Raw genomic sequence first — 13,328 nt, forward strand, 5'->3', positions numbered from 1 at the left:
TAGAATTATGGGACCAACAACTAATACAGGCACATGCTTACAAACTGAATAATGACTGCCGCAGAGTGCACCATATGTATTGGTTGCTCATTTTTAGGCATTACTTTATGCTGACAGTTTGGTTGTTGCTTAGAGGGATAAGGACTAGCCATTGATCCCATGTTGTCTGGAAAAACCGGTCTTTTTTAGTCTTCCTAACAGCTTCCAGTTTCTGTATTGAATTATGAAACATTCTGTATAGTAACGAGTATACAACTGAATGTTCATTATAGCACTTCTGTAAGAGATAGATGTTCAATATTGCGCATGTGTACTTCAAGAAATGTTCGTTACTGCACATGTATACTTCAAGACATAGCTGTTCATTATTGCACATGTGTGCTTCAAGACAGCTGTTCATTATTGCATATGTGTACCTCAAGATAGAGCTGTTCATTACTGCACATGTGTACTTCAAGACAGAACTGTTCATTATTGCACACGTGTACCTCAAGATAGAGCTGTTCATTATTGCACATGTGTACTTCAAGACAGAACTGTTCATTATTGCACACGTGTACCTCAAGATAGAGCTGTTCATTATTGCACATGTATACTTCAAGACAGAACTGTTCATTATTGCACATGTGTACCTCAAGATAGAGCTGTTCAAAAACTTAAAATTGTTTAGTCGACACGTTAAAAAGTGTTAAAATTTATTAAAAAAGGTTATATACCTTGGACAGACGGCCCGTTTCGACGCTGGTGTTGCGTCTTTATCAGTGTCCCATGAACAGTGTGAGTAATTCGTGGGGCACTGATGAAGACGCAACATCTGCGTCGAAACGGGCCGTCTGTCCAAGATATATAACCTTCTTTAATAAATTTTAATACTTTTTAACGTGTCGACTAAACAATTTTAAGTTTTTGAACAAAGTGTTAACGTGAACTAGAATCAATGAGAGCTGTTCATTATTGCACATGTGTAGGCTACTTGAAGACAGCTGTTCATTATTGCACATGTGTAGGCTACTTCAACACAGTTGTTCATTATTGTACATGTGTACTTCAAGGCAGAGCTGTTCCTTATTGCACATGTGTACTTCAAGAGAGAGCTGTTTATTACTACACATGTGTACTTCAAGACAGAATTGTTCATTATTGCACATATGTACTCCAAGACAGAACTGTTCATTACTGCACATGTGTACTTCAAGACAGTACTGTTTATTATTGCACGCGTGTACTTCAAGACAAAGTTGTTCATTATTGCATTTCAAGACTTGTCTGATCATCGTTAAGCATGAATAAATTTGATCTGCAATATTTATATGTCTTGGTATCATTTTTACCTAATTGGTATCGTAGGTATTTATTGAACGTGTGTTTCTTGTTGCATATTATTATTATTATTATTATTATTATTATTATTATTATTATTATTATTATTATTATTATTATTATTATTATTATTATTGTCGCAATTGTAATGGGAAGAACTAGATTGCGCAGCCGTTAAAAACTTTCTTACATTACTTAATTAGTCCGTCACCTGATATGAATACATATTGATTGAGACACGGGAAATTAACTGTGAACGGCGTAACTTTGGATTGCGCACCACTTAGTGAGACTTGGTTCACGTGTCGAGGAGGAAAACCCAGCTGTCACACATTTCCCAGGAAAACTGCCGCAATATATTGTACAATTAGTTGTCCATGAAGCAGGAAGTGGTAGACCCGTTGTCATTTCCTTGGTTACAACTTACGTCACAGGAAGTCCGGTGACAATGGCTAGCAATGAATTAATGACCATTTAATGATATATCGCTAATGCCACAATTCTGGAATATAAATTCAAAACTCTGATGGAAACTAATACAAATTTTGTGTACCGTTTGTTAATGATTGTCTCTTAATTTCGATAAATCATCATGATAATGTAGAGTATGGTAAATATTTCTAGCTTCTCATTTCATTTTTTCGTTTTAAAATTCTATTTTTTCCGTATTAATAAGTTGAAATTTGTTTGTCTGACACTCTTACCCGTGATGAAAAATATAAAGCAGTTAACAGTTATTTCGTATACCTATTACGTTTTATAAATGAGATATACTGACTTTAATATCTAAATCGGTGAAGTTATGCAAGCTTATTTATAATAAGAATATTATTATGTGGCTGTATATTATGGATCGTAATTGATAGGTCTAAAGCACAAGGGATGTAAGTGCACTTTTCAAAGTATTTGAATTAAACATAGGAGAGTGATGCTAAAGTCCCCCTTTGTTCAGTGCACAAAGGCTATGTGTGCTACTTAGATGGGTGTCGAGTTATAGAGATGTAAAGAAAAACTACTTCACCAGTCAGCTCTTTTGTTTGGAGCACAATGAATATGTTGCAGTTATATTCATTGTGCTCCATTCCTTCCATTAGGATGTTACATGATTGCAGATTTTGGTATCAAATTCTGGGTCTGTGTTTTCTGTAACACCGATATTCCGACTTTAAATCAAATTCATGATTTCTGTAACTGATCCAGGGAATGTTACCAAAATCTTAGAATAACAGAAAACGCTAAGAATAATAGTGACTGGAAGAAGTCTCTTCCAGAACACATACTGTACGTACTTCCTCCAAGTCCGAAGTAAAACGCCACTTCGTAGCACTTTGGTACTCTTACTAAAACAGTAGGAGCAAAGTTGTGATCATTAGAATTAATGCATAATTACAATCTTTGGATAAATGAAGTCCTAGAACGTCGTAGTATTGCTTACTAAATTGATGTACAGGCATCAATAATACGTTTCTGTATGTCCTCTGGTGTTGTTGGAACATTTCTATAGACAGTTTCTTTCACAGCTCCTCAAAATCTAGTGGCTTAATGTCAGGAGAACGAGCAGGCCAACTAACTGATTTACCACGTTCAATTCACTTACAATATTATTTTTTGGTTCAGATCTTAAGGCGTTATGTGCTGTGCATCCTTGAAGCTCGTACCGCATAACCATTCTGTTCCTCAAGGGCATCAGTATGGCCTTCAAAAGATCGGGAGGAAGGTTCTTATGAATCTTGCATAAAATCTGCCATTTAAGGTACCAATTATGAAACAAGTCCTAACAACGGTATTACAATGCCACAAAGTGTCATTTTATTACGAACTTGCAGTACATACGTACACTGTCAGTTCCATATGTTTTACACACCTCAGTGTTTTGTTTATTAGAATGGTACATAGTGCTTTTAAGAAATGAAGTTATTCTTCGTATCTCCATAGTGACCAAGATTACAAGAAATATATGTCAGTATTAATTGCTCATTGTACTTAAGCAACTTTTGTTTAAAGTAGTTTTTTATTTGGAACCTGAGAAAAAAAAATACTTTGGGTATACAAAATAAATTGACATTCTATACGTTTAAAAATTTAGACTTTTTTATACCCATATATTTGTTTGAATTTAAAATATATTTTGTAATTTACACATTGCGTTTTTTAAATTTAGTCAATATTTTCTTTCGATGCCATTGGGCATCTTAACTGTCATTTACATGTTAGCGCACGGTAAAATGCATACTGCAATCAATATAATGACATATTAAATCATTGTTAAATTTCGGAGACTTGTGAATGAAACCTGAAACTCTCCCATTGTGTAGGCCAATACACACTAATATGTTTAGTGGCATTCTTAACTTTTAGTGCATATAAAACCGATAGACTTCGCACTTAATTTGCTAAATTTTATTGAGTTTCATACTTTTCTCAATTAATAGCCTATCTTATATAAAGTGTCCCAAATAGAACGCTGGATTTAATGTGAATAAGTGCAACAGAAATAAATAACAGTGTCGCCAACTCTGACAACAAAACATTCTTGGGACATTGCGTAATTATCTTGTTGTTGGTTGGGGGGAACTGTTATCTGTTATGTTACCTGTTTTGTTGCATTTATTAACATCATTAAATTCGGCGATCTTGTTAAGACACTCTTTATATGAACATAGGGACTGTAGCAAGGATTTATTCACACAGACGGAAATGTGAATAGTTACTGTAAGTGTATCACGGAAAGAGATAAATTTAGAAAGAGGATTTTGTGGGTTTCTTGGAGACATTTCCTGTATCTGCAAAAGGGATATCCGACTGCAAGACAAACCCAACTTCCCCAGAGATAATGCAAGTACGACTATAAAATATGAATTGGAAGTGATATTCAAGGGAAATATCATTGTCTTTATTCAATGTTTCTCCAAAGGCCAATGCTTAGCAATGAAACTGCAGAAGATCCGATGAACGAAACAAGGGCGGGTTAAGTTTGTTGTTTCGTGGAGATCCCATGTATATGTCCAGATCCTGTTTGAAGTATGAATTTTTGTGTGCTGTCAGTATTGTGTGATGATTTGTCTTAGCAATCCTTCGGAGTGAAATTAATAAATAGAAAAGAAAGCATACAAATGTATCTGGATCGATTGTGTTCAGTAGTTCTTGGTTTCCATTAGTGACCTCTCTTTTTATGCAGACTACAAAATGATAGCGATCACAGTAAAGTTATTCTCAGTCTACAAATGTATAGACTATGTTCTGCGTATTTTATTGTGAAAACCATGAATTGCAGCACGATGTTTTTGGGTAGGAATGATAATTATATCACCAGAGCTCAGTCCCTTAAGGGGTTAGGTACATCTTACAGCAGTAAAATTTTTGGAAATATTCAACATTTTTTTCTCCATACTGCATCTTGTACAATAATGAAAATTGGTATGTAAAATACTGTCCTGCTATGTGTGATGAAGTGTTTCCCTCATAACTCATAAACTTGTTAACTTTTTTATGTTTTCTCACTTTTATTTTATTGCTGAATCTCATGTTTACAATATCATGCTCTTTCAACTATATTCCTTAATAAATAGTATTTTTTTTTATTTTGTGTTAGAAGAAAAGGATATTTGACCATTTTTTAAATGAATTTATTTTTTACTAGACAATCTATCAAAGGTAGAGAAGTGATCTTGCATCATATTAGATATGACATGCATAAATACACACAAAAAATTTCATCATAGAATATTGGATAGTTTTTGAGTTATGTGGGAAACACTTCGTCACTGCACTGTGAACTGAATTTTGAAAAAAAAAAAAAAATAATAAATAATTTTTTAAATCGTAAAAATATTTTTTTTCATATAGAAGGAAGAGTGTTTGATACATACTAATTTTCATTATTGTACAAGATACAGTAATGGAGGAAAAAAAATGTTGAATATTTCCAAAATTTTACTGCTGTAAGCTGTACCTAATCCCTTAAGTCTAAAGACGTTTTCCTGGGATTAGAGAAATTAAGTTGGTACTTTTAGTGTTCCTCATTCTGTATAAAGAGCAAGACTTTTACACCTAGAAGATCGTTTCTGACTAATGGAAAGGAATTGGAGAGGATCAGCAACCTAACTCTGCTACGCGTGCTCAGTGTTAATCGTGGCCACTATCGACTGGACTTATTCGATAGAAAGTATATATAGCTCGATAACTTCCTCCGGCTTTCATTTTTTATTGTAAATTATAATCCAAATAAAGACCGCGTAAGTGGTTCAAGCTCTGGTATGCTGGTCTTCTATCCAAGCGGCCCGAGTTCGATTTCCGGCCAGGTTATGATGGACGTTATAGAAGATTTTCTCGGGTAGTCCCGTTTTCGTTTATCATTCTACAAAAACTCTCCGCCTTCCTGTCATTTAATGGTATCTGGGTCTATCAATGCTGAGGCAGTTTCTTCCTGTGAGAGTCGGATTCAAGAATTTCGCCCAGGCCACCTGTCGAACTTAAACAATCATTGCATACATAGAGCGTACAATGAACCATTGTGAGTCAAGTGCAAGGATTATTACAAAATTATCGAACAACTCGATAGATTAGACCATGGAGTGTCCAAACCCCTATAGAACCAGGAGATATTGCACGTCAAGCATGCTCTGCTATGGTCAATAACTTTCCATGTAAAATAAGAAAAACGACCTTAAAGAATATGCGTTGCGGGTTGCTTACGCCGGGGTTACCTCGTACGAGTTACAATTGGACATCTATGGATTAGACGATAGATTATTCGATTATTTTGTTTTATGATGTAGCCTAGATTCCCTTTCATGCACGAATGGTGGATGTCATCGGCCAAAATCACCGTTCCTCTTGTACGTAATATATTATCACTTAAGAACTTAACAGAATGATTAAATTTTTGATTCAGTTACTCAACATACACTTTATTATAAAATATGTATACTTTATTACAATAAATTTAAATTACAGTTGATAGAATTTTACGTTACATAAATATTATACATAGAAACATAGGAAATCAATCCTGAAACTTCAGAAGAAAAATATTTTAAATTCCTGTATAAGGCTACATAATGTCTCACAATTGAAACAGTGGTTTTGAAAAAGCCATAAATCCGCAAGACCAAAGTTTGGTGAACTAAAAAAAAAAAAAAAAAACTGTCATACGAACGAGGTTTTAAATGTAGTGTAAAGACAATTTTTTGGCTATTGCCTATTATAAATATGCATTTTATGCTAAAGTTTTAGCTTTTCAACTCGTACGGTAAGCCCGTAAAAAGTTTTAAATGAGTGGACGGATGTTTTTTTCAAAACTTTTAAAATGAAAGCATAAATGATGTATTTATTTTTTTCATAAAACGATATTGAACAATAAATGAACAGAACATGTCGCATCTTATAAGTATTTGAAATGAAATTACTTCAAAATATAATATAAAAAATGAAAAGTTACTTAATTTTATTTAAAAAAAAAGTTCATTTCCTTGTTGACCAATCGCATATCTCGTCTAGAAGGGTAAGTGGTCATCTGGGATGTACTTTTCCAGCTGAACGATGTTCTCAATTTTCTTTGTGTTTATTGGACACTTAACATTGTATGCCTTTTCAATTGGTAAAGATATGACGTCCTGTTTAGCTAGTTTAAATTGATGGAACGTCACACAGTCAATAAATTCATAGGTCTTCAATAGGCCTACACCTTCATAACCTTTCTCGCATTCGAACATAGACTACTTCCAAATCTGAAAATCTACTTCATCCTTTTTTGTAATTGTCTTTCCTAAGGATTCTATGGATAAAACTTTCTTCTTGTAAAATTTTTCCACCAAGCTTTATAATCAACAGTAAACCTTTTTTCATGTAGGCTAATGAACTAGTAAATTAGTCATGTGGAACTGGCACTGATTCACTATATGACCGCCATGTAGCGCCAGCCATTTCTTTGAAGAGGGCAAGAGTCCGGGGACTGATGCCTATTTCAAAACAAACGCAATATTCAACCACGTACTGAAACCTTAGTGAACCTTGAACTGGCGCCTTTTGCATGTAAATTGGTAGGTCTAGTCTTATAGAATGCAAAAACAACAATACGTCATTTTCTGGAAAACTGTGACTGATGCTCTTTTCAAAACCTCTGATTCAATTATTAGTAAAGTTGTAACAATTAATTGCACAATATTTATCCGTAATAGATACAAATTCCAGTTTATTGTCCCGTAAGTAAAGTCCTGATTGTCAGTTATGTCTTTAGAGAAAACCTCAATGAAACATCTTGTTATTCATTTTCAAGAACTTTAGATTTACAAGAGAAGAGATGTATTATTTCTCTTATACCTTGATATCTGAATGCATTCACAAACCTCATGAATTTACGTATAGATTAAAAAAAGAGAAGTAAAATAAAATGCTCTCTAAAAGCAATAATGACTTTGATTCAGTTACCTCGGTTGAAAGAGAAAACGCATTACAAGTAAAGTCATAATCATCTGTATGTTAAAACACTTAACTACGTATTTTCAACACGTTTGCACTGCAAGTCTTCGATTTAAAATAAAAGTAGGCTTATATTACATTTAATCTATATAATTATGCAGCACATTGTAGAATATTATGATAGGCTAATTAACCTATTATTTCTGGTATTTAATGAAATTAAATAGCATTTTATAGTGAAACATGTGATTAATGACTTCATTGCATAAATTGATTTTAATTGCCTATTTTATAAGTTTTAAACTAAAAGCACAGTGAGTTTTGGCTGTGTCTTCTTGATTTTTGAAGTTATTTTCATTAAAGATTAAAATCTTACATTGTTCAATTAAGGAAGCAAACGGCCTCAGAATTTTCGTCTCCGAGTGCCGTTTTCAAAGAAAGTTATAGTCTTTATTACACATTGCAACGAAACAACTTTATACGATAAAGAATATGAAACATATCATGACTTAGCTGCCTGATTGTAGATTCATAATAAAACACTTGTCTTAAAATAAAGGTTAGTTACCGTTTATAATTCATAAATATCATATAGAAAAACAAACTTTAATTACGATCTTCGGCTCCTATCTGATATATTTGCAATAAAATATGTTTTGAAATATATAAAATGGAGCTTTAAGATATCTAAGGAGTACGTATCACATAAAATGTATATTGTGTTGTCTGAAGGTAGATAATTATTGCCTTCAGTAAGACAATAAACTGTATGTTACAATAATAATTACAAACATTTCTTCGTATTTGATATCATTTTAACTTACCGATTAAATAAAATTCTTCACCATAGAAATGTAATTCCATTATATACAATTTCTAACTTTAATAGCTGTGTTCAATCAGAATGCATGTTGATGATATAAGCAGCCATGAAACATCTGAAGTCCAGCTATACATTTATCCAGAATAGAATGAAGGCCGTAACTGTGAGGAGTTTATTTTCCTTAGCTTATTGGAAGTACCCGACCTCCCTTTGCTTCCTGGTTTGGTTCTTCGCTCCCAGAACCTTCCTGCTGCCACTCGGTAAAGTTAGGCTCCGTTGCCGAACTGATTTCTTCTGCGACAGCTGTAACATATGAAACAGTGTGTGTTTTCTTCAGATTCTACGCTGTTTTCTTTTATGTTTGTAAAGGGATAGTTTTATTTTTTATGTGAATACGTCTATAAATTCGGTCCGATAAGCCTCGGAATGAGACTGATTCTCTGGCACGACCAGCCATTAGGAAAGTCCAGGATAACAGAGAAGGTTTGGAATTGAACGGGTTACATCAGCTGCTTGTCTATGCGGATTACGTGAATATGCTAGGAAAAATCCACAAACGATTAGGGAAAACACGGGAATTTTACCTGAAGTAAGTAAAGAGATAGGTTTGGAAATAGGGGAGAGTCGAGTAGTATCGGACATCGGGTAATATCGGACAGTGAGTTTCTTTCATCTACCACACGATGATAGTACCTAATTGACATGGTTACGTTTCTGTGATGTCGCAAAGAGAAACGTAACGATGTCATTCAGGTATTACCATATGGTGGTAGGTGAAAGAAACGCACTGTCCGATATTACCCGATGTCCGATACTACCCGACTCTCCCCTAAAATTTATCCTTTCAAGATATGGAAAAATTCAAGTACCTGGGAGCAACAGTAACAAATATAAATGATACTCGGGAGGAAATTAAACACAGAATAAATATGGGAAATGCCTGTTATTATTCGGTTGAGAAGCTTTTATCATCAGTCTGCTGTCAAAAAATCTGAAAGTTAGAATTTATAAAACAGTTATATTACCGGGTGTTCTTTATGGTTGTGAAACTTGGACTCTCACTTTGAGAGAGGAACATAGGTTAAGGGTGTTTGAGAATAAGGTTCTTAGGAAAATATTTGGGGCTAAGAGGGATGAAGTTACAGGAGAATGGAGAAAGTTACACAACACAGAACTGCACGCATTGTATTCTTCGCTTGACATAATTAGGAACATTAAATCCAGACGTTTGAGGGAGGTGGGATATGATGATAGAGACTGTAATGGTTTTGCTCAGGATAGGGACCTATGGCGGGCTTATATGAGGGCGGCAATGAACCTCCGGGTTCCTTAAAAGCCATTTGTAAGTAAGTAAGTATTAGCGTGCGGGAGGGGGGAAGTTGAGGCACGATCTGGCGGGCTGCATTGAGGCCGAGAAAGTGTAACTCGAGATTGCGAAGCGATAGAACGTTCAGTGCGGTGTCAAACGATTGGTAACGAACCAGGCCACAGTATATCTTAATTGAGCGTAAATCACAATCGACAAGTTAAATTTTAAAAATTCTTGAGTGAAATTGAGTGAAAAGAGAAAATTCACAATGTCCAAGTGTATACAGCGCATGGGAGCTGGCGTATAAGCTAGGGATAGCGAAAGATAAAGTGCATTGTTTACTATAGCAACCAGCATGTTTAATCTCGATGCATACAAGATGACTACTCCGTGGAGTACCAGCACAACGAAGGTGTACCGGATTTTCAGGTATGTGGAAAGAAGAGACGTTGATTGTCACTGCTGGTGTTTAGCTTAATAACAATTCTACCAGCGACGTAATCTCTCCAATCCATCATCTCCTGTTTTTTTTTAACCAGCACCAAATTGTTCATATTAAATGGTACTGACGTCACATATTACTCTGATGAATTTTTTATTAAATAAATGAGCGACAGATTCGCATAGCCCATACATTAACATGCTGTTTAATTGTACAGAGTAAATTTGAACACTGATGACATTATTATGATCATTTAAGGTTTTAAATTTCTTTATTATTGCAAAATTCAAATGTAGATCTGGACAGTAAAAAAAAAAAATTCGGAATCCATATTACCGTAATCGAATAAAAGTCTTAATTTAGAAGTGATTATATTTTTCGATATGCACTTTTCTTCATTCAATTACGGGAAATAAAACAGATCGTTGTTCTTCTCAGAGTTCGCTTGTGATTTCGAAGAACAGTTTAATTTTCGAACAAGAACATAATTAATATATTATCATATCGCATGAACACACTGATGATTATTTTGTATTGTCCTCATCGAACGACACCACAGGATAACCAACAACAAAGTTTACATCTACAATAAAATTTACGAAATTCAACTCATCAGCCTTAAAATAAGTTAATTCCGAAGAGCATCGATAAATTTGCTGCATTTAAGAAGACTCGATGAAAGTTGTGTGTTTTAGTAGGGCTCACTGTTTTACTGAGCTACATTACATTTCATTTACCATAATTTTCTCTGTTTAAAGTTTTGCGACTTTTGCACTCTAAAAGAGAAAGAATCCGCTTGAAGAAAGTTGTTGATATGTTTTACATGATTGTGTTCAGTTTTAGTACACAGATCTACATATTTGTAACTAATTCATAATTGTGTGCTGAACAGGAAAGAGATTGTGAGCAATAGATTTAACCGATTTAAGATTAAAAGACGAATTTGACCGTATGAAAAGTGTATACGTTTTGAGACTTTGATAATCGTTGATTTATGAAGAAAATTTTAGGCTTATGTATGTAATGAGATTTAATTCTCCCGACGATTTGGAACTATTTAAAAACTCGATTCTGAGAGTAGTACAACTGTAAATCTGAAGGGATTATTAATACCATGTTGTAACTTAGTATCTGCGTATTTGAATTTTAATATAACAAAGCATAGAATTTCTCTCTCTCATTACTTGAAAATGTATTGTGATCACTCCGACGTGTTCTCTTCCTATATAAATTAATGATGTGAGATTGTAAACTTTTACACTGATTTGTTTGAAAAGAAATTTTAAATATAGTAGGCCAGTTTCTTTTGTTGTAATATTGCAGTAGTTTCTACAGTAAAGGATGCCTATAGTGCGTTTCATGAATAGAGAGGGTTACCTCGCCGGGTTTTTAAACCAGTAGCAGGTCAGTTTTTCAGGACGGCAAGAGGACTACCGAACGTTTCAAAAGAATCATCATAATCCTGGTAAAACACGTGTGTATGTGTCATGTATTGCGTTATCCATAACAGTCATAGAATGAAGTGGAATATTAGGTAAAAGTTGCTCCTGAAACCATTTTTTGGACGGTCGCTCTCCATTTCTTCGTAATAATCCTTAGTCGAACGCATTTGAACACCAGTAACTCATTTTTTACAAACCCTTGTTCAGTACCGGTATGGAGTACTATAATCCTGGAACCTCTACCAATCGGCGAACGCATAACTGGGCCGTCATCACTCATTGTCCATAGTTTATGTTTTGTCATGTTCACATTTATCCATGTTTCGTCGAGAGGCGTTCGATTGATCTTATATCTTTATTTCCACAAAGAAACTGATTGCGCAACGCAATTGTGTCTTGACGTTCCATCAAATACTTCCGCGCCATGTTATTTTTCTTATAGCTGAACCACAGTCTAGTACTAGGGTGCACTCCGTAGCTGCTAGCGGGTATACTCTCTATCTCTCCCTGTTGCACGACAGTGCACACGGGACAGTACCGCGTACCCTTTACACATTTCAGCGAGTGCTGACGACCACTGGTCTAGTATATACAGTCACGAAGCTCAATATGTAGTAAATATGAATCCATAGATAGTTGCTATCCACTAATATCGCTAATATCGCCTCATTACAGACAATGCGAAATATTACCGGCACAGTCTATTGTTCCTAGCACCCTCACAACTCAAGCTTCGTGGTTGTATATAGGCCTGTTAGACTGTGGCTGAACCCAATGTTTCTCATTATCCGCCAGAGAGATGATCGAGACGCAGGGAAATACAACTTCTCTTTGGCTCTTTTTAATACGTTATTCAAACTTGGAATGTAACCTTCTCCACACAAGCTTAAAAGAGTTCTTCTTAATGCATGACTGTTGAAATTATCTATAGGCCTACTATTTTCAGAACAATCCCGCGGCAGTTTTTTCGTTGGGATTTTCAATTCACCTGTTGGTTTCTCTTAGAATTCTACTTTTCACTAATTCCAGTCGCTTTAATAGTTATTTCATACACTTCGTCACGCATATCATAGGTTTACCTCATCGTTATATTCTTTCTGAAAATACTCGTAAACCCTGTATTTAAACTCTTTATTTTCGGAACGAATACGGTTTCCTCTTCTGCCAATTAAATAAGACACTACAGTAAGCATAACATAAAGCTTACACTTAACATTGCCATTGTTCAGACTGCTTTAAATAGCAAACTGGCTATGACTGTAGCATCTTTATGCAATAGGAACTACAGAAACATCAGGGACTTTATTTCAACCCTCCCTTTACATGCTTCAGAAACAGTAACGTGCAGGTTTGCCAGGAAAATGGTTAAGTAGCTTCTAAGGCTATTGAGGTTAACCCTCTGTAGTCCGGGTCAGCTTACTTCATACCGTAAGGTTGAAATCTAACAATATTTCACCTATTACTACGTATGATAGTGTATTGCGGTGGTTTTCTAGTTTGCAAGTTGAATTTTCTTCTGCCAACTTCGTTTCGAATTTCGATACTGACAAATACTACAAATGGTAGTGATTT

General features: G+C 34.8%; 1 protein-coding gene across 1 annotated transcript in view; it reads right to left on the reverse strand.

Moving 5' to 3' along the window:
* Positions 1–6,774: 6,774 nt before the first annotated feature.
* Positions 6,775–13,328, reverse strand: part of LOC138713492 (uncharacterized) — a 30,100-nt gene continuing 23,546 nt past the window's right edge. The window contains exon 3 of the mRNA XM_069845655.1: positions 6,775–8,866. Coding sequence (XP_069701756.1) covers positions 8,745–8,866 — 122 coding nt within the window. The 3' untranslated portion in view covers positions 6,775–8,744. The remainder of the gene's footprint in view (positions 8,867–13,328) is intronic.

Source organism: Periplaneta americana, chromosome 14 (assembly GCF_040183065.1).
Source record: "Periplaneta americana isolate PAMFEO1 chromosome 14, P.americana_PAMFEO1_priV1, whole genome shotgun sequence".
In the NCBI taxonomy this organism is placed as follows: Eukaryota; Metazoa; Arthropoda; class Insecta; order Blattodea; family Blattidae; genus Periplaneta; species Periplaneta americana.